The following is a 20996-nucleotide window of genomic DNA, read 5'->3' on the forward strand; positions in this document are numbered from 1 at the left end:
CGAAAAACGATCAAATCGCCCGGATTGCACCCGACGTCATCAGATGTCGCAAGCTAAGCGGAGCCTGGCTAGCGTGTGGATGGATGGGTGACCACCGGCTACACCGGTTGGCTGGCATAACGCTGCCAGGATACGCAGTGGGCAGCAGAGAGAGGGCATTGCGACAAAATCGATCGTCACTGCGATTTTGCGCGCCCACGTCTATGCGGACTACCATTGCCCACCGGCACCGACCACCTTGGTGAAGTATGGTCAGTCGATAGCCATGGCCTGCATGGCATCGGAAGGCTCCCATGCTGCAGTGCATTGCCATAAGGGCTGCACTCGTGCAACGCATTTGTATACTCTAGGTCTTCACCGGAAACAAGAAAAGGATAAACCAATTGATGAAACTATATTTCTTTCACAAGCTATGCATTTTATGGTCTGTGCGAGAATAACGGTGAATGCAAATGACGTACAGTATATGCAAATGTGACACTAATTTTAACTTGTAAGGTCACGGGAGTGAAAAAGCGGTACGAATGTGACAAAATATGAGGAACGGGAGGCAACGGCAAAATAAAAACACCTTACTGAACTGAATCACATCCATGAGACGTGAATATTCAACACGTTGCTGGGTGTGTGGATTGGTCGGTGCCGACAGGTCTGATCCCGTCTGTCAAGTACTCGTGGAAACCAGCACTTTATCAGGGCACTCTGCTCAAACGCACAAGCAAAAACCACAAGGCACCAACCCCCACTTCTACAGCATTCACATTTTATTTTTAAAGGTTAGTGTTGATGAACATGTCCTTCGTACACTCAAGCATTAATGCATAATAACTTAACGGGGTAACGCAGTGTTAAAATCTAACTGTAACGTTACACTAACACAAGCGTACACAACTTAAATGTGCAGTTAAATGTCTTACAGCGTTTGCGTAGTGCTACGGCATTATAGTGTCAGCAAAAAAAAATCAAAACACATTACACACGAATGTGCCCTTACGAGCCCTTTTTCCACTGGCACATCCGAGCCAAGCCAGCACAGGGCCATCACAGCACGGCTAGTTTTCCACTGGATATTTTCTGAGCAAAGCCAGAACCAAACAGTGAAACTCTGGTCTCTAAATTTTTTTTAAATCTGGCCCGGAGCCAAGCAGGGTTCAATGGACGGGTTATTAATATTTTATGAGTGTGGTTGGCTACGTACAGGGTGCGGAAGAAGTTCAGCATACATGACATGTACATTTTTTTCGCGGTAAAAAAAAATACTAATGCATCATGTGTGACAGGAGTGGCACGACTCAGATTCTGCAGAGGAAAATCAACCTGGTGTTTCCTAAACTATGACGGGACAGGCTTAGCATGGCTCCAGCATGGCTTGGTTATGCAGTGGAAAAAGAGATAGTTTAGACATTCACAACTCCATCTCCACTGCTAGTTGAAAACCGTAATTTCTTTCTGTAATAAGAGCTTCCCAAATAACGGACCACACACACATCACCAACGCGGAATCCAGCTCTCACCTGCGATCGCGTTCACCTGTCGCACGCTATGAGGTAAGCTGGCTAAGTTAATGCGCAAACACAGGACAGAGCTGCTGACGTGCATTATGGTAATCTCAGGTCTAAGTTCAGGACCAAGTAGGGTCGCAACCTCTTAGCTACAATAAAACTGGGACACACTTATGGGGAGAATATCTCACAATACCAGAACAGAGAACTACATGTCAATGCGTTGTCTTGAGAGAGTGGTGACAAAAAACCAGCACAATTAATTCCCAGGAAGACTTTCAGATTTCCCAGGACAGCTACACAAACAAGAGAGGATGAACATAGAAAAACCAGGAGAGGTGACAACGCTAGCTCCACATCTTTGGCTACCTCCATCTCATGACCGTTCAGGCTGACTGGACAATGTGAATATGGCCCAGGCATCATCAAGTCCTGCAAAGAGGAAGCCTTCGAGCAGTACTGCATGTCCTTTGGATTAAAAGGCCCCTGCCATAGAAATATGGAATTTCTACTTCTGGCTCAGAGGCGCCAATTGAGATGAGCACCACCCAATGTTACTTGAGCAGGGACAAGGTTTTGATTTGTTTCAACCATACAAAAACAGAACAAAGAAACCACTGACAAACCTAAAGTAACAAAACATCATACATGGCCTTGATGTTGCAATTAGTGTAATGCCTCCTGTGCCGAGGTCACTCTTGCAGTACAAAGACAAAGGTCTCCCTATAAATTCACAGACTGCTGCGGCAATTGCTGTTAGCGAGCAATTATCAAGGCCGCCGCAATGTGCAATGGGGTGGGGGGTGGGCAAGCGCCACGCCTGGCCGTCTTTGTCTTCCCCAGTGCTGATGTTTATACATCGGTTCCGGTTCGAATATCACTCGTCACCGATACCAGCCGTGGCCGAGAATCCAAGTCCGGTCTACCGAGTTCCCTTCACTGCGTCTCTTGCAGGACACAAGCACACAAACAGGTGCACAGGCAAACCGACTCAAGGACACGTTCAGGGGAACGGGACCACGGAGTGTTTAGGAACCGCTCAAAGAAGCAACTGAAAAATAAAAAAACGGCTATCTCGTAGCTACGAGGTTTGCCGCGTTGTCTTTTTTCACGATAAGATATTTATTTTCATGATACGATGATTATCGCGATACCAGTTTTTCCACAGCTTTGTAACTGCATTTCACAATTGTATTGTTTTGTGTGTTGTGCTTTACTGTGCCACCAGTACCAATAGGTATTTACTTTGAACGTTCAACTGCAGTCCACTCAACCGTAATCCTACCATAGCCCTTCTCTTGTCATTGCATCGTTAGAATCTGCAACCCTTATAATGCACACGCTGTCGGTAACACGGCAAATAAATACCTGGAGTGCGAACGTGACATCGTATAACCGACATGCTGTCAGTTACTCCGAAAAAACGTGTTGCTATATATTTAGCAATAGCTATTTATTTAGACAACCAGTGACAGTACGTGGATATTTTGCAGAAAGGGGCGACGATGCGACTATCGTGGGCCTTGTACCGACCGGTCTATCGTGGCATTGCCAGGTCGCGACAACCCCAGCAGCCACACAGCTGCGCCGTGCGTCCCGGGCTGTCCTACGCGGTCCTGCGCGATTTAAAAAACATGTGTATCATGAGAAAAAAGGACTTTTAAGAGACTTTCGGGCACACACAAACCTTATTCGACTTACCGCTTTGTTTGGCTTTCTCATGGAACATCCCATACCGTAAAACACCATGGTACAGAACTGAACATTCTGCCGTGTTCCAGGACTGATGGCGACGTTCACAATCGGGAGGAGACTCGCTTGCAAACATAAAGGATGGTTACTCGGCGAAGTTAGCAGGGAACCTGAACGGATTTGAATGTCATTCAGCAGACATCAAAGCTAAGCGAGAACGTACGTATGTACGCATGTTGAACTTCTTTCACACCATACGTAGCCAACCGTGCTCAGTCGAAGGTGCGAGAAGTCAACAGTGAGCGGTGTAAAGTCGACACAATCGCATCCACGCACTCCCTTACGGAGCACATTAGCACTGCCTCACCGAAGTGAGTTGCAAATCTCAGTTTCTAAGCATCGTCGCTTGTAACCATTGCTGGGTATGCGCGCACTTGCGCACGCACAGTACCGAGAGTATGCACGTGTCAGCAAACCGGGTCACGTGGATCTTCGACGTGTTGTCAGGTTTTAGCGCGCGTTGTTCGGCACGAGGTCGGACGTTCCGCCCCACGTGCCAGGAGCTTGTTCAGGAACTGAAGTCAGAAGCTACCAGCGCATAGAGCGACGCACGAAAATTAAAACGTCGGAGGGGCTGTCCGGCATGACCGAAACTGAATTCACTTCCCGAAGACGCTCCCAGCATGTGGAGTGAAACGTTGGACGTTATGCCGAACAAGAACTAGCGATACAAGTCGAAAACAAGACCGAAAAAAAAACCCACATCGTCGTTAACCAAGTCATGTATGTACAGTGAACCAGTTTGCTCAAATCAGTTCTTAAATAATTCGGCTCTGTGCAGCCAACGCCTGCGTACGACCCACGAATAATTGAGCACGGGTACTGGAAGGGGGATCTGGGTCCCACTCTCTCCGCCTCGGCGCGAGTGGCGTTGGCGCGCGAATGCCGGCGTTTCACTTGGTCGACTGCCAGATGATGATGGCGATGATGGTGGCGATGACGACCAGGATCACCAGCAGGATGCACATCTTCTTGCGGGAGGCTCTCTGCGTCGTGGCAATCGGGCAACGGGGGGGAAAATGCGACCCAAAATAAGTTGGGAAAAAAATCACGAACAGGCATGGATCACGCAAACGTTTGCAAAACACGCATTTGCCCTCGGAAGAATTACATTAGCGGCACCGGAAATCGACGGGCAGCTGTCAGGGCAAAACATAAAATACCGGTTCATATTTGCAAAAAGTCCTTCCTGGCTCAGGATGGCCTCTGGATTGGAACCGCGAGCCGATGCAACAAGCGGCTTCGGCTGGGCCGCGACGCTGCCCTGACGATGGCCGTGCGTGTCCTCACCTGGTACTGGGCGGCACGACGCAGCTGCTGCTCCGCGTGGTCCACGTGTACCTCCGCACTTTCCACGTTCGCCTCGATGCTGTCTAATTGGGCAGACGGGGGGGGGGGTGTTGTATACTAACCCTTCTTCCAAAATTGAGATTAATAATATTTGATGATATTTTTATATATTATCTTTTTACTTGTTTTTTTAATGAATGAAACACACCAAAGCGCAGCAAACTGCAAAACACCAGAGGTTGTTAAGTAATGAACTGGAGGAGGGCTAGGATGGCAGAATTTGCAACCTTGCTTCAAGGAAAGATAAGGCCTGATGAACGGGCACATGTCACCCGTGCAGGCGGCAGAGACAGTGGGAGTGTCAGCCAGACATAGTTAAGGCAAAAAGCCCAACCATCCTGCATGGTTTTAAAGTAACGTCAAAATTCGAAATTCAACAACAGAGTAGGCTAAATTATCGATCCTCGCGCTCGCTCAAATTGGAGACCAGGCTGCGAGCTACATCAATGAACCATTGCCCATTTGCTAATCCAATACTGAATGTTAATATTACTGAAGTCAAAACGAATTCTATGACCTCAGCACATGGGCAAATAATAGGGCAGTGTCGACTCAAAGGCAATGGAAGAAATCAGAGGCGCCTTTGTCTAAATCACAACCACAGAAAGCCAGGAATCATCACTGATTGTGTGTTTAGGGATTCCGAGCTAGTTGGAACACGTGCACACAGGGGGGAGGTAGAAGTACGCCTTGTCCTCCTGCAGCTGAGGGAGCAAAGATAAACCCAAAAAGGCCAAGGAATTAAATTATTAAATCCAGGGTGAGTGGTCAAATGAAGTGGGTCAGCTCAAGGCTGTGTCCACAGGGGAGGGAGCTGATTTAAACAACCCTGCACGTCTGAACGTGAGGGGGCCTTTGACCTGAAATTAGGAATAACACTCCCAGAGCAGAAGGTTGGATGGCCACAGTGAGACGAGAATAAGAGTGTTGTATATCTCTCAAGGATGCAGACCCAGCTGAACAACAAGGCTGCGGGGGTCACCAGAAGTTCGCGTTCGCCTAGTTAAGACAAAAAGCTCAATTATTCTGTATTGCTGTTAAAGTAACGTTAAAGTCGGAATTTAACAACAGGGTAGGCTAAAGTTATTGATATTCACACCCACTCCAATTAAACCAGGCCACAAGTTACGCCTACTGAACCATCACCATCATTAAGTCAATATGAAATGTTATTTCCATACTTTAATACTTTCTATACAACTCGACCCGAAGCATATGACAATCAGAACCTTCCTAAGTCAAAATTGAATCGCACCCAGACAGGAGCGAATAGTCGATATAAGGTTGAAGAGGGAAGGAAATTAAGAGCACGGCGAACTGCAAACGTAAGCAAAAAGCCGGGAACGACACCAGCCCAGCAACAGCGAGTCGGGCTTCGACAGGCCATAAAAGTAGAAATAATAACTCCCGGGGTCAGGGGACACAAGAAGAAGCAGGCAGACAAAAACCAGAACTGACTCCAAGGTTCAACCGCCCTCACCTACAAGGAGTGACGGAAATTAATGAGGCCTTGAGTTAACGGCGTCAGCTGGACAGCAACAACAACGGCGAGCAGAGATAGGGTGGGGCAAAGACTGCGGGGCTATGGAATGCAACCTCGTGTCAGTAAAGCCCTGACAAACAAGTTAAGTTAAAGACATCACAATACATAATATCGTACATAACATCAATGTTAACGCTATTCACCGTAAACTATATTCCGCTTATATAACCATGCAGACACCAAGGAATACGAATTCCTAGGATCAAGAAACTTACCCCTTAACCTAAGATATCGGAAATAAATTAATAATAATAAGCATATGCATGAAAAGACAAAAGTAAAACTTATGGAAAAGCCAGGATAACGGGATGAATCACCACCAGGTCGAATATAAATACATAATAAAAAAAAACGATGTTAAACCCAGGGTCGGAGAGAAAGGGAGATCCCGGCCGTCTTTGTATCCCCGCAGCGCGGGATAGGAGTGTGTATACGCTCGGGGAAACACCTCCACTTGAGTCAAGCACCACGATGGGAAACGACAGACCTTAGGTTACATACAGAATCATAACTGTGAAATAGTAAGGGACAAATGTTAACTTAAAACTTTTTAACCATTTCTTTGTGCGCCGGGTCGGAGAGAGTGTTGCCCCTCCCTCCAGGTTGTGCAACACGAACAAAGACGCCTATGAGACGATTTGTAACGTCTGTGTTTTGGGTTCATGAAGAAGGCCAGACAAGAGATAATATTGCACCCAGACAGAGAGACGACTTCGAGGCAATTTGTAACATCTGATTGTTTGCTCGTGGGTTTTATGGAGGGAGTGTGACAACGGAATATACCGTGGGTGATGCACACAAGGACATACGGACGTACGGACACACACATGGACACACCTGCCTACGGACAGATCCTGACACAGCAAAAATCGAAAGAAGCCCCGCCTTGTGGGCGGGATCCAGGGGGATTTTTCGGCATAAAGGAAAGGATCCTGAGCATTGGAAACTAGTGCGACCAGCGGGTCGACTCAGGAGCGAGCTCGACCGGGAGGGTCGGCTCAGGAGCGAGCTGCGACCAGCGGGTCGGCTCGACTCATCTTCAGCTCGTCTGGGACTCAGCCGAGTTCGATCGGCTTACCAAAGCCGGCTCTCGGGGCTCGACTCAAGCGGCTCCCCATCTCCTCTGCAGGCGGGCAAGACCCGCTTGACAGCTCAACTCGGCCTGCGTGGGTCAACCTCTGCCGAGTCGGAGGTCTCTGCTGCCGCCGGAGTGGTGAGGGTCGCGGTTTGGCGACGAGGCTCCGTGCACACCCTGGTCGACGACCCAACACTGCACGCTGCGAGCGAGTTGTGGGCGCCACCTACCGACCGGGTTCCGAACTGCGACAGCGTATCAACGGGCATCCGAACCAGTTCACCACGGTGACAGGGGAGCGACTGATACGTATGACACGCACCGCCCCCTCACCACACGACCACCAGGCGTCTGTTTGACATAAAGAATCGACTCCGAACACTGACTATTCAAGACAACTCTTACCACTCAAACACACTCGAACCCATAAGCCATCCGTGGCTGGGAAGGCATCACAACGAGACCGAGTGATGGCCATCCGTCGTTTATAAGAGTATTCGTAATTTTTATCTTTAATATTTAGTGGGCTGTACTCTTAATCGCATAAATTCCCAACAGATCCATCAATACGAACTGATTCTTGGCACCTCCTTCCGCCGAGCCACGCTCACGTGGGGAGTGGTGGCCCACCGGATCCTTATCAGGTGATCTGGTCCCCAATTAGTAAACTTGGTATAAGATAACGATCTTCGGAAAAGGAGCACCGTCGCAGGCCCTTACTCCGAGCCGTTCTGTTGTCAGATAACCTGCCGATGTATCTGTTGAGATTGATGCCTTTAAGAATAATAACTGTTTTTGATTGTGTTTTTTTTATCGCCGTATAATCTTTCAAGTATCTTTCAGTCATAATCGCCGCACGTACTCGCATCCTCTACAGAATATTCAACTGTCCCGTGACCCAAGGTGCTAACAACGTGATAAGGGTTGCGTATGATCAATAAGGAGTGCGGTACTGCGTGAACAATATTGAGTATAATCATTCATTAACGTTAAGGTTTTCTTAGCATAGTATTTGCATATTTTAACGACTCTCTCTCTCACTAACAACCATCGCGTTATGCGGGATCCATGTGCCGTTGTCAAAGTGAAATCAGACAATCGTTGATGATACTGTATTGATGCCGTGTTGACGTTCCGGGATTGAGAGTTCGCATACTATATCATAGTTAAGGTTGAATTAGTAATAAATTGATCAATACAGAAGTGGTTGTGTGATTCTTTCCTGAAATCTATGCATAAGATCTGCTTCTGCGTTGAGATCTGAACTTGGTGACCTTAATAAACACACTAACACATACTCAGTAAATGTTAAAGCGATAACGGGGTGAACCGGGGACCTAAAATATAACCACGAATACACACTCTGGGAATGTTAAAGCGAGAATGAGACGAACCTAGACAACGATGCCGAGTTAATCTAAGTTAATCTTGCATACTTACACCACACCTGCATAACTGCATACGATTAATTGCCTTATTCCGATCGATAACCCACCCTCGTCACCGAGGCGGGGTCTGGTTATCATAACGACTTGCATTATCATAATTACACCCACTCGCATAATTAATACGATTACCTCTCGAATTGGCATAATTAAAATGTGCATAATTACATAAATTAACATATTTCCGGATAATTACACATTTGGCCAAATTTCATTTAATTATTATTATTTTCACTGAATATTCATAACCCACATATACAACATAATAATTTCACCCACGCACGTATACAACATAACAAATTTTGATAACCAACATATACAACAGGGGGGGCAGCTGTCAGTCTATAGTTTTATTTGTATTGTTTGTGATTTGTTTAACTTTCCTATACTTTGCACTGCCATCGCGTTTTTTGTATCGTTCGTCATTGTAATGTCCTGACCTGACCCTACTGTAATCATCAGATTCCTCCAGTGTAAATATTCTGATTTCGATTCTGTGGCAGCTTTGTGCAATGGAGCCTGTTAATTCAGAACGTTTGTGAAATACTCTTCGCTTACAACTAGGGCTGCATTCATCGATTTGCTCGATGCAAATGTGAAGGGGATGTGGTCATAAGCATGCCCGCATGCCTTTCTGTCTTGAGTACTGTAGGTTACCGGGTGTTAAACTAAAGCCGAGTTGCCTTTGAAGCCCAAGATAAGGCAAATAAGGCGCAAAAATAGAGAGCAAACCTTGACTCACTCAAAAGGGCCACGTACACTCATGAGCCACACACTCGAAACAACTCGCGTAACAATTCATGCTTACCTACACACCCTTCCGTAAACGTCGCTAAACCGCTATGAAAACTCATCATATTCGTACACATTTCACATTCATGCAACAGCTCAGTCAACAGGACAGTCCATACATACTCAACACTGAGCCCGAGCTATTCATGAACAGACAAGGTCACACTCACGTACATATTAAACCACAAATACTCACACAACAACAACAGCTGCCATTTGTCGTTAAGTGGTGGTAAATAAGCAGGCGTGGCTATGTAAAAGTGGGTGAGGCCTATGGGAGGAGGGAGGGGCTGCCAACTCGGCATGTGTCCAGGTTGAGCCTCCTGGAAACCAGGTGGCTACACACAAGCCCAACTCACTCACAGATGCCCCACCAACACCAAAGAGCATTGGACTCGGGGCAAAAAAAACAACTCACATGCTTCTCACTCATTCTCATGTGATGCCCCAAACACCTGGAATTCCATCGCCTCAACAATGCCCTTGGCTCCTCTCCCATCTACATCACAATTTAATGCCGAGCTGTCGATTATTTATGAGAACGTCAATTGCAATCGTATTTGACTCAAATTCTTGTTTGTATGTATGCTGAACTTCTTTCGCACTATGCGTAGCCAATCGTGCTAACCCGATGTGCAATAAATATCAACCTAAATCTACTTTAATGTTTCTATAACTTAACCTTTCGATGCAGTTTCGATTTTCTTCTGTAACGTGGTTATTTCTGCTCCGATTTCTATTCGCATCACCGTTGCACTGGCTTTCACGCGATTGCTTTTGTCATTTTGGTGACCCAAAGTCACTCTTGCACATGTGACTCATCCTGGTCTCTCGAGTTCTCACCTAGTTAAACCAATAAACGTAGAACTTTAAATTAGAACTGGCCCATCAGCTCGCACTCCAGGGCGTGCATATGCCACCGCCGCTGCACTCACCGACCATATCTCCCTGCTCGTGGATCATGGTGCCCAGGTCCTTGAAGATCTGGTTGACGTCCATGATGTCGGCCTATTGTCATCATCAATCATCGGACAAACGAAGGTGGTTTGAGAATTAGACAACAGAGCAGACGCTAGGGCCACTGTTAAAGCCGTAACTATGTGCACTCATGTGCACATCTACAGGACTCTTTGCCAATCCCCTACTGGATATTTCTTCCCCACACTCTGATATTCTACCATACTTCACCACGTCAGTCAGTGCAGGTTGGTGGAGGCGGGGAGTTTAGACTTGAGGGCATAGAGCCAAAGAAGTATAGTACAACAGCATTGTGAATTTTGCTCTACTGCCCTCTGCTGCCCACCACATAGCCCCAGAGTCTGGAGGAACTAGTTCATCATGTAAGATGATTGCCCATGCAAGCATTGTCCAGGATTCATGCTGCCTAGCTTCCGAGATCTACCTCTGACCAAATCAGTATCCATGTATATTGTAACCGAGTACTTCTACAACACGTGGTGAACGCGCTACCACTGGGCCCCGTCACAGCCCAATGCTACATTAATTAGCAGACAACGAGATTCTCCCTCCCAAGACCCCGGGCGTTGTGCGTTGTGCGCCGTCAGTGCACCTCGAGCTGGCGAATCGCCGTCTCCCTCTCCTTGATGTCCTCCAGGTCCTCCTCCGTGATGGCGGGCTCCTCCGACTGCAGCTGCCTCTCATCCTCCTCCCTGCAGCCAGCAGGTGCCGCAGTGGCGAGATGTTAACTACCTCGCCTAGTACGCAGGAGGTCGTGTGTTCGATCCTGACCCTGACGCCTGCTGTATATTTTGACTTTGCATGTTCTCCCTGTGGTCGAGTGGATTTTTCTCCAGGTCCTCCGGTATTTTCTCTTCACATTCCACATTTAGAATTAACATCATGCTCTGATAATATATGCATTGTCTTTGAAACTGTTTCATAGACAATGCTGTTTCAAAGACAATGCATATATTATCAGAGTATGCTTTTCTTTGCATTTTGACCACAAGTATTGTGGTTAATGCAGACATGATTCCTTGTAAAAGATTTCAGTTTGGTGTATTAACAACTTAACACCTGTTTTGTTGCCAGATAAAAGGGGAAAAACCTATTCTCATGAAGGCTTTATGTTAACCATAGCCGGAAATTGAACTTGGGATGTCAGGTTCACTGTGTCCCTGCTTTTCTGTAACCGCCATGAAGGTTCGTCGTTAAATAACTAAATCCTGCACAACTCAAGGGGATGCGCTGCTCGTGTCTCAAACGACGACGCCACGTACCCGTCAAGATTCACCAACGTGCCTTCCCTCGGCCCCTCGTCAAAGAAATTCTCCTGCAGAAATATCACACACACAATGCGGTCACGTTAATAGTTTTCATCATCACCATCCTATCCTTATCATCGCCAGCCATTGTCTACCCACTGCTCTAGGCCTCCCCACACTGTTACCATCCCAGACCAAATCGGCCAATCATCGGTAGACGCATTTCAGTGCGACGGCAGAAACCACGGTTTGCGAGCGGACGGCCTCACTGTGACGCGCGACTGTGCCCGGGCCCGCGCCACGTTCTCCCGCTCCTTGTCGGCGGCGCGCCGCTGCGTGGCCTGGAAGTTGTTGAGGGCAGCTGAGAACTCGTTCATCAGCCGCTCGCGCTGCATCTTCCGCTGCCGCTGCACACGCGAGAGTTTTCAGAACAGCGTTATCAAATGTACGTACGTATGTTAAACATCTTCCGCACCGTACATCGCCAACCGTGCTAATCAGATGCACGAGGGAAGAACAACAAACTAAACACAAAAAGCAGTTCTAAACAAATTACATTTTCAATTTAGATGTAAAAGTGCATATCTCCCAGTGGCTTCCGAACATCGGAAGGAACAGCATTTCAAACGGCTGCAGCACATTTGAAAGCGCGGGATGATGTGACCGTCTTTGTTTGATGATTAGCCAAAAACAAGCTCGTCTTTGGTTTATTAAATCACAGTTGCTGTGACCAACACAAAAGGCCACAACGACCACAAAAGCCAAGTCAAGTGGTCAGCAACAAACAGCACGACTGATGGCGTAATAGAATTGAGTAAGTTTGGAACAGCTTTGTAGAAGAGACTATGGGACGGAGTTCCAAAGTTGAGCAGTGCATGAGAAGATCACCTGCTCAGCCTGGCTGGACATGGGTGGCAAGGAACCCAGCTCCTTCAGCTGCTGGTTGGTCTCCTTGGCCAGCTGGTTTGTGTAGTGCTGCAGATTCTGCCTGCGGGAGCACGGCAACACGGGAGAGTTCTCGAGGCGTACAGGATTAACACGCGAAACACAAATCACACTTGTGTACAGTCTTTTTGACAACCACTGTAGGGATGAGGGCCTCTCTTTTGTCGTGGGGGGATACATGACCGTACTTGACCACGCTGGTCAGTGCGGGGTCCTTGAGGGCAGGGGGCACAGATGTGGAAGTACAGAAGAACCACAGTTGGAATGTAATTGTTGGGGGGGGGAATAAAGCGAGAGGCAGCATTCGCGTGAGGTGCAATCGGCTTACAGGCGCTCCAGCATCTCGGTCGTGTCCTCCACCGTACCCAGCTGTGCCACCATCCTCTGGATCTGTGATGCTGCGGGACAAGGCAGAGCGTTAGGGGGAAAACACTGTGCACGCAAAACCAAAGGCAGTAAAGACTTCTCGAGCAAAAAATATCGCGTGACAATCAAGGAATGATAAGCCAATCGCCAGGCATGTGCCCGATATTGGCACATTTCGGAAGCTCAGCGGGTTTTAGACGGGATGCTGGTTGGATGGGTGATAATCGTGCATTAATACGTTGCTATTGCCTGCGGGGCTACGTGGTGGGCAGCAGAGGGCAGTTCAGCAAAAGCCAAATGTCCTGTACGTCTATGCCCCTATGTCTATGCACCCTGCCATCAAAACCCGCCCCCTACCGATCAGCGAGGTGAAGTATGGTCTCAGTCGGCAACAAACGAATGCTTTACATAGGCATGGTACAATTCATTACTGCTTCCACGATTCGAAGAATTGTCGTGATTCTCGGTCACAATCCGATTTAATAATAGATTTTTCTTGTCTCATTTGTACCATCTCATTTCTGGTGTCTATCGCATTGATAGCATTTGTCTCATTTGGAGCCGACACGGGCATCAACCCAGGATCTCATTGGTGCTGGCTCAGTGAGCAAGTACATAGATTTGGTATTCGCACTATTCCTATCGCAAAGGCGATGTTTTCATGCTCGAATCACTGAACTTCCTGGCCAGCCAGCCACTTCCACATGCCTAGTTGTTAAAACGCAAGTAAAACGCCAGACAGTGCACGCGTGTGTATGTGTACGGGCATTCGACACTTCACGTGGACCTAAAGTGCACGTAGCCTGACACAAGCCCCATGGTGACGTCACCGCCACTTAGTGGCGAATGACGTTTATTATTGTTGTTGTACGGGATGCTCACTATTCTGCGAGATCTTCTGGATGTTGGTGCCGACGGTGTGCGCGAGCCGACCGAACTCTGCTGCGGATCCGCTCTCCCGTGGCACCTGGCGGTACGCGCCGTAGCTCCCATCGGAGCCGGAGGGTCGCCCGTACGACATCGCTGCTCCTGTGTCTCCGCTGGGTCTGCCGGGGAAAAGAAAACACGCGGCGGCACTCTGGAATGCCGCGTCCCTCTCCTCGGCAAAGAGTAAAAGGCGGGCGGCCATTTGAGGACAGAGAATTTTAAAATAGATTCGCGCAACGTGGTCGCGCAAATAGGAAAGCAAACGTTCAGAATAATGCGGAACCGTTTCATCGACATTATCATTGTCAGCCACGCTCAATCCATTGCTGGATTAAGGTTCCTGAAACTGTCAATCTCTCACAGCCCTGCCATGTAGCAATGAAGTTCAACTCTTGCAAAAGATGCAATGTTTCTCAGGTGCCCTATGGGTTTATGTAATCTCCTGGTAAAACAAAGGATAATGCCTGACATAGCATGTGCACACGAGCCGATTTCACAGCTCCATCTCTGCACGTTCCCTCTTCCCTTCCAGCGATGTTAACTACCCCAAACCACTTATCTTTCTTTCGAGTAAATATTATGTTTATAAAGCACAAAATTAAGCTGTCTAGAATATGACTTATAGTATATACATATTCAACGGTGGAATAACCTTTTTTTTTATCCAGCTTGTTCACGTAGTTAGCTGGCCTCTACATTGTCCATTATTATTCTCCTTGTGATCTATGTGAACAATTTATACGAGTGGATTGGAGGCTAATGTGTCTGTCGTTCTTCAAAATCGGTTTTCCCTAACCCTTTCAAGACGATGATTGTGGCTTAAACCACGGTCGAGGCGTTTCGATTACGTATAAAAATATATCTCCTCGTTGTGTTACAACATCAGGTCCTGTTTCGTTAATGATGTCTGCAGTTATTTCATCGTATTCGAAAGCAATCCTTGTTTTCATTTTGCAAAGGCCACTGGTTACTTCTTCAACTGTGACATCGGGAATTTACTCATCTTCCTTTGAAAAAGTATTACTGTAATTCCCTGGGATATGATAGTTTTGCAATGTGATATGTTGTGAACGTAGTGGACCTCTTGGTTGCAGGGGTGACGTGAACTATTTATATACATGTAACGTGTTTCATACTATAGGCCACTTCGTTGAGCTATCATTTGTGGCCAGGTTGCTCCTGAAAAAGAAGCTAATAGCTTATTGGGCTTTACCTGGTAAGATAAAAACAAAGTTAAGTTGTATTTGTATACTTTTTAAGTGATTTCTTTAACGTTCCTATACGTTGTACTCCTATCGTGTTCTCAAATTGTTTGTTGTTGTAACGTTCTGACCCTATACGAACTGAAAACCAGTGATTCTTACATAAACGATTCAATGGATGTATCATGAGCTTAAGACTGTTATCCATAAGAGGTTTTTTGGGTTAGATCGCGTAAATGTGTCGTTAAAACCCGCCACCACCCTACACAGCCAACTAGTAAGGGTTGTCACGTAAACAGAACGTGACCAATTCGTCACAAGTGCAGCACACCGGTGTGTTGGAGAGCCAAGCCACAACATTTACAATCTGAGTACGACGTTTTGCCAGTAACTGCAACTAGCTTCATCAGGCGACAGCCAGATTTGTGGAGAAGTCCACCTGTTTCGTTCCTTATATCTATATAAGGAACCAAATAAATTCTATTATGGATGATATTGGTCGCGAAAGCCTCCGTGTTAAACTTAAGACTGTTAATTGATAAATCAATGCATCATTCTACTCCTAATACTTTTACTTTGAGATCCAATCAATCAATCGCATTTGTAGGCCTTTGTAAATCCACTGCTGGATGATGGCCTCCCCATACCACGTGGGTCATGGGGGTTTTTTGACCATACTTCACCCCATGTTGTACAGTGATTGTAGGAGACCCGTATCACTTGTCACTGATGTCAGCCATGGCAGAGGCCACGGGGTCGTAGCCCAGTGCTCACGTCACCGAGCCAGCGCACCACTCCCACCTTACAGATATGCTTCTCAAATGTGCTAGTCATTAAGTTATCAGTCATTGACAAATACAAATAAAAAACACCACTGTTAATAAGCAATTAAATGTGTTTTGTTGCAACAGATTTTTGTTTATTATGATTCAGTAAGTGCCAAGAATCAGTGACCGACAGTCACAATATAAGACATTAAGTGTGTTTATATAACGGTTCAGGAATCATCCAGATTCATGCTAAAGGTCACAAGTGTCTCTATATAGGCTGGGCCACTGTGCAGCTCGAAGGCATGCGCTCCTCATTTGGTGAGCAAATGCGCCAAAAAACAACCAACAGCTGTAATTATCGCGTCCGGGGCACATGATTCGTGCCAAGGAGCATGTGACTTGATTTTCAGACTGAGTCCCTGGTGAGTAGCAAGACATTAGCTGCATCTGCGCAGAGTTGAACATTTACACAGGGCAGTATAGCAGTAATCATTTCCGTTCCAGCTTCTCCAAGGGCATACATAAGCATTTTAAAGAAAAAGGCAGCAATGTAAACATCAGGGTCTTCATTTATGTTACAAGCATCAAGTCAGCCGGTGACCAAAATAACCCAGAATGCACTCGATCTTGCCAGATCTCAGGAGCTAAGCAGAGAGTGCTGGGATGGGCAAGAACCTTGCATGGCAGGTGTTAAAGGCTGCTCAGTAACAACGAGAGTGCATGGGTGTAATGGCTCGGTCTTGGAGAGCAAAGGAAATTTCAGTTAACTCCCCATATCTAAGCTCCCTACCATCGTGTTGAAGTCTGGTCAAATCAAACCCATGACTAGTACAGCATGGTATAAGGCCTTCATACAGCAGTAATTTGACAAGAAGGGTTACACATGTACACGTAAACAAGTGAAAATATGGTGACATTCACCCACCCTGTCGATTCGTAGCAACCACTCCGACCATTAGGGGCAATTAAAAAGCATTACCTGCTCTGTGCGAGAAAAGTACTCTCCACAGACTCGGATGAGATCACGTGCGTTATTCACGCGATTGCTCAACGCGGGAGTTTGTCGCTGGGCTTGCTTCAGCCAATTTCAGCATAGAGAATTGAGTAATCTTTTACTCGTTCAATTCGAATCTGTTGAAAGACGGACAGCAAGCATACTACCAGCTGTTTTGTTTAACACATTACAACTAAGGTTGAAAGTGATCATAAATTAGCGCTGTCCACCATCTGTGTCTCCGTCTAAATATCTGTAATGGGGGGGGGGGGGGCACTATAAATGTCGTAAAGATGGTCCAATAAGATCCGACATAGCGTAAAGTTGTGTTTATATTAGGGAATTGCCGTGGAGAAAACCGGCTAAATTGATGAAAGGGTTGCCTAAAACTTGGGAGAAAACACTCAATAAAAATTACGACAGCATTTTCAAATGCATAAACACATTTTGCTCCGATGTATAGTTAACCGTCGCCTTCTGTACAAATAAAGACTTCTGTAGTCAAATGCATGTATGTTGGATAGCGTTACATAGGCCACGCGTAACGACTGGTTTTAAGATGTATTTCCTAGGAACAAGTTCGGCCATAATATAGGTTTTTTGGGTTATATCACGTAAATATAAATGTTGTTGTTGTTGTTAAACCCGCCACCACCCGACACAGCCAATTAGTAGTGTTTTGTCACGCAAACAGCACATGCCAAATCCTCACTAGTTCAGCACACCGGTGCGTTGGAGAGCAAATCCACAACATTTACAAACCGAGTACGACGTCTCGCCAGTAATTACAACTAGCATCATCAGGCGGGCAGCCAGATTTGTGGAGAAATCCTCCTGTTTCATTCCTTAAATAGACGGATAGATGTGATGACGCCGACGTGTTCATCTATATTAAGTTCGGCTATTTAGAACTCAATAAAAAACGTGGTTTCACGTGCCTCCCGCGTGACGTGCCATCGATCACCAGCGGCAAAGACGTGCAAAACTGGCTTTCAGGGGACGGTCAATTCTTCTTACAGGCCAATGGGGAAATCTTGGGGTAAGTGATTTCAACGAGTGCAGGAGGAATGGCTTTAAAAGCAATGCTCATGTTTGTGCAAATCAGAAGTCCCTCAGAAATGTGCATATATACTCTATATATAAAACTGTGTGAACAATTTTAAACAGTGATGGATAAAAAAAAACAAGGCTGCTGAAATATCATAGGAGTTAATATGTTCGACAATTAACGATCCTGCAGAGGTAATGGTTTCAGGTATTTCCAAAGCAAACTCTGTGCTGCAAAATATATCTCAAAGACGCTGTGATATGAAAATTCACAAAGAGTTTACAATTGCATATCAGTGTCACTGTTCAAATTCTAGTATGAATTTACCACATCAACTATTGCCAATAAGGTCGGCTTACAAGAGCGTAGCTTCCACAACAAACAGAACGTATTTACTATCTGCACACATTACAGTCCTCAAGTCACGGCAAGGTTAATGTTAAATTTCACGCTGCTGTTCCATGTAAACAAAGCCACAGATATAACGAGAACACATCCTCTTGCCACACCTCAATACAGCTTTAAAGCAATAAGCGTCAAAAATTGTGAAACACCGTGACTGAAAGGACGTATAGGTGGGTGTTGTGGTAATAATACAAATTCTGTATTTGAAACTACTAAGAGGGAACACAGACACAAAGAGACACGGACCCATAGAATAGATCCCAAGACACAGATACATAGACACTGTGACACAGACAGAAATAAAGACAGGACATTGACATACATAAATACACAGGTAGAGACACGGAAACTCTGACATGTATACCGTCAGTCATTTCAAATTTCGCTGTTCAATTCGCTGAGATCATCTTCCTCGGGCCTACCCGGTCACCCCCCCCCTACCCCGGCTCGACTTGCTCGCCCCGCCGGGCTCAGCGCGCCCTACTCAGGGAAGACTATCCGAGCGCCGGTGACTCGGTTAGGCCCAGGCGAGCTCCGCCAACGAGAGCGAACAACATCAACCCTACAGCTCAATAAACTCTCAAGGCGAGCGCGACTTGACGAGCGCGGGCCGATGAAAGCAAACGTACCTTTAATCGGAAGGAAGATTTGTTTAATTCTGTAATAGTTTAATTATCTCAACGTTTCCAATGGCTCTGAACAAGAAGCGCTGTCAGCTGACGGCGGTGACGTCACGTCCCCAGCCAAGCCCCGCCCCTCGCAACGTTACGCCCCCCGTTTGGGCCACGCCCTCTCAGCTTAGGCCACGCCTTCTCCTACGTCACTAATTTCCCATTGGACACGAGTTCGGGCTGTTGTTGTTCCTGGTTGGGCTCCATTGGCTGCGGGTGCGGTGACGTCGACATTGGTGGGCGGGATTAAAGTCGTATTTACGGAAGTCGCGCGGCTCTGAGTGGAACCACGTGCAGCCCATGTGCCAGAGGAGGTCATTGGTGCCACCTCTAAATAACAAAAATCCTTAGCAAGTACAGATTTTTTTGTACAGACAAAAAAAGTACAGATTTATTTACAACGCTAATAAGAGTCAATTATTAGATAGCCCGGCTAATTTATAATTGTTACCGCGTAATTCACTGATTTTTTTTGGCCCAAAAGATATTGGAATCAATAATGTCATGCCACCTCATGTGGCACCGATGTGAAATTTTCGGTCTGGCCTCGTGGCATGTTTTGCAACAGTTGAGAGTTGCAGAGCTGTGTGTGCGTTTCTCGCGGTGACATCCTCACGCATCTCATGTGCACGACTGTCGTAATATAGTAATGCTGTTTCGTGTTGCATATTTATTTGTTAACGCACCTCACACGCGTGATATATATGTTTTGTAATACTATTTAGCATTCAAAATAACACGTTTGAGTTGTATTGCAGGAATGTACAGTTATGAATAGTTCTTGTAATTATTCCGAATTAGCAATGGCAACCAAAGCTCAAAGGAAATGTAATAATGAATGGCAGCCAAAGGGGGCATTTATATGCCATTACAAATTCTGCAAAATAACAGGATACTTGGAGACAATGAGACTCATGGAACTGGTATGTCGATGTTCATAACTTGGGCATTTCTATAATACACAGATTAATAAATGTTAAACATAAAAAATATCCAGCCCAAGATGAGTTGGTTAGGCTTATTTGTGGGATTCATTTCTCAGGTAAGCTCTCAATTTCCGAGTCGCTGGTAGCCTGGAGTCGGCACGTGACCAGTAGCCGCGGGCCCAGTGAGAGGCCGAATGGATGTGTGCCAGGTGCGAATCGATTGTCCGGTTCACTTATCGAGATGACCCTCGTCGGGCAAGTATTTGGTAGCTAGTTTGGGTCGTACTATGGTGTTTGTTTTCCATTTGGCTAGTTTTGGGCCACTTTTTGTTTCTGCTGCTTGCAGCACAAACTCGGAAACTAAATTGTCGCTCTAATTATAACCTTAACTCGTCGACAAGACACCAGTAACGTACCAGCCGTCTGATTGAATTCTAACAATTGCCCCGAACACATCCTATGCCATTTTGTTCCCGTTTGTTTTGGTGTTTACAAAACATTTAAAATTTGAAAAGCGAATATGTTAAAATGGCTCTTGTTGAATCAGATGGTTATGGGTTAGAATAATAACTTTTCTCTTTTCATTTTTAATAGTTTTCTCAGTACAGTACTTCATACATTTATTATCATGTGTAGCTGGTCAGTCCTCTGTCCTGCCGTGATCGTAATGAGAGAATATGCCGGCTAACAAAAATGCATTCGGGAACGATAGATGTTATTTTGTTATGCACTCACCTCGCGGCTGGTTGAGATGACTGGACACATTCACAAAGAGGGAACGCGAGTGGGTCTTGTAACGGCAACACTTTATTAGAAAGCGCTATTCTGAGTGGCTTTCGTATCTCTGCAAGTGACAAAAAGACCAACCACACGTCACAAACACACCAACCACCCTCTACTCATTCTCTCTGTAGGCGGAATTTAAGTGTTTATTCCTGTAAACCGCCGCCCAGATTGTCATAAAAATAAACTATAACATTCAATGCAACTTAATAGTTTGTTTTTATTATCACTATCCAATCGATCAGCAAGCAATAATGTAACGATTTTAATTTGTA

General features: G+C 46.1%; 1 protein-coding gene across 2 annotated transcripts; it reads right to left on the bottom strand.

Annotated features, from left to right (window-relative positions):
* Nucleotides 1–746: 746 nt before the first annotated feature.
* LOC133353407 (syntaxin-12-like) lies at nucleotides 747–19094 on the bottom strand. Of its 2 annotated transcripts, XM_061569660.1 has the most exons (11): nucleotides 18971–19094; nucleotides 16874–17025; nucleotides 13878–14041; nucleotides 12958–13027; nucleotides 12573–12672; nucleotides 11954–12091; nucleotides 11700–11752; nucleotides 11030–11129; nucleotides 10395–10467; nucleotides 4545–4627; nucleotides 747–4240 (listed from the first exon to the last, which is right to left on the bottom strand). In XM_061569660.1, the coding sequence occupies exons 3-11, from the start codon at nucleotides 14014–14016 to the stop codon at nucleotides 4148–4150; spliced, it is 849 nt and encodes a 282-aa protein (XP_061425644.1). In that variant the 5' UTR covers nucleotides 14017–14041; nucleotides 16874–17025; nucleotides 18971–19094; the 3' UTR covers nucleotides 747–4147. The 2 variants fall into 2 exon arrangements, with proteins under 2 accessions (XP_061425644.1, XP_061425647.1); XM_061569663.1 differs by lacking the exon at nucleotides 16874–17025 and having other exon boundaries at nucleotides 18971–19093.
* Between the last annotated feature and the right edge of the window lie 1902 nt (nucleotides 19095–20996).

The sequence above is a fragment of the Lethenteron reissneri genome, chromosome 43 (assembly GCF_015708825.2).
Source record: "Lethenteron reissneri isolate LAM-NWPU_2019-01 chromosome 43, ASM1570882v1, whole genome shotgun sequence".
Taxonomy (NCBI): Eukaryota; Metazoa; Chordata; class Hyperoartia; order Petromyzontiformes; family Petromyzontidae; genus Lethenteron; species Lethenteron reissneri.

Excerpts from the sequence above, each read along its gene's own strand:
- LOC133353407 (XM_061569660.1), bottom strand. The coding sequence starts at position 14,016 with ATGTCGTACGGGCGACCCTCCGGCTCCGATGGGAGCTACGGCGCGTAC. Across the intron at positions 12,092-12,572 it reads TGTCCAGCCAGGCTGAGCAG|CGGCAGCGGAAGATGCAGCG; the intron begins GTGATCTTCTCA and ends TCGCGTGTGCAG. Across the intron at positions 4,628-10,394 it reads CGAGCAGGGAGATATGGTCG|ACAGCATCGAGGCGAACGTG; the intron begins GTGAGTGCAGCG and ends CTGCCCAATTAG.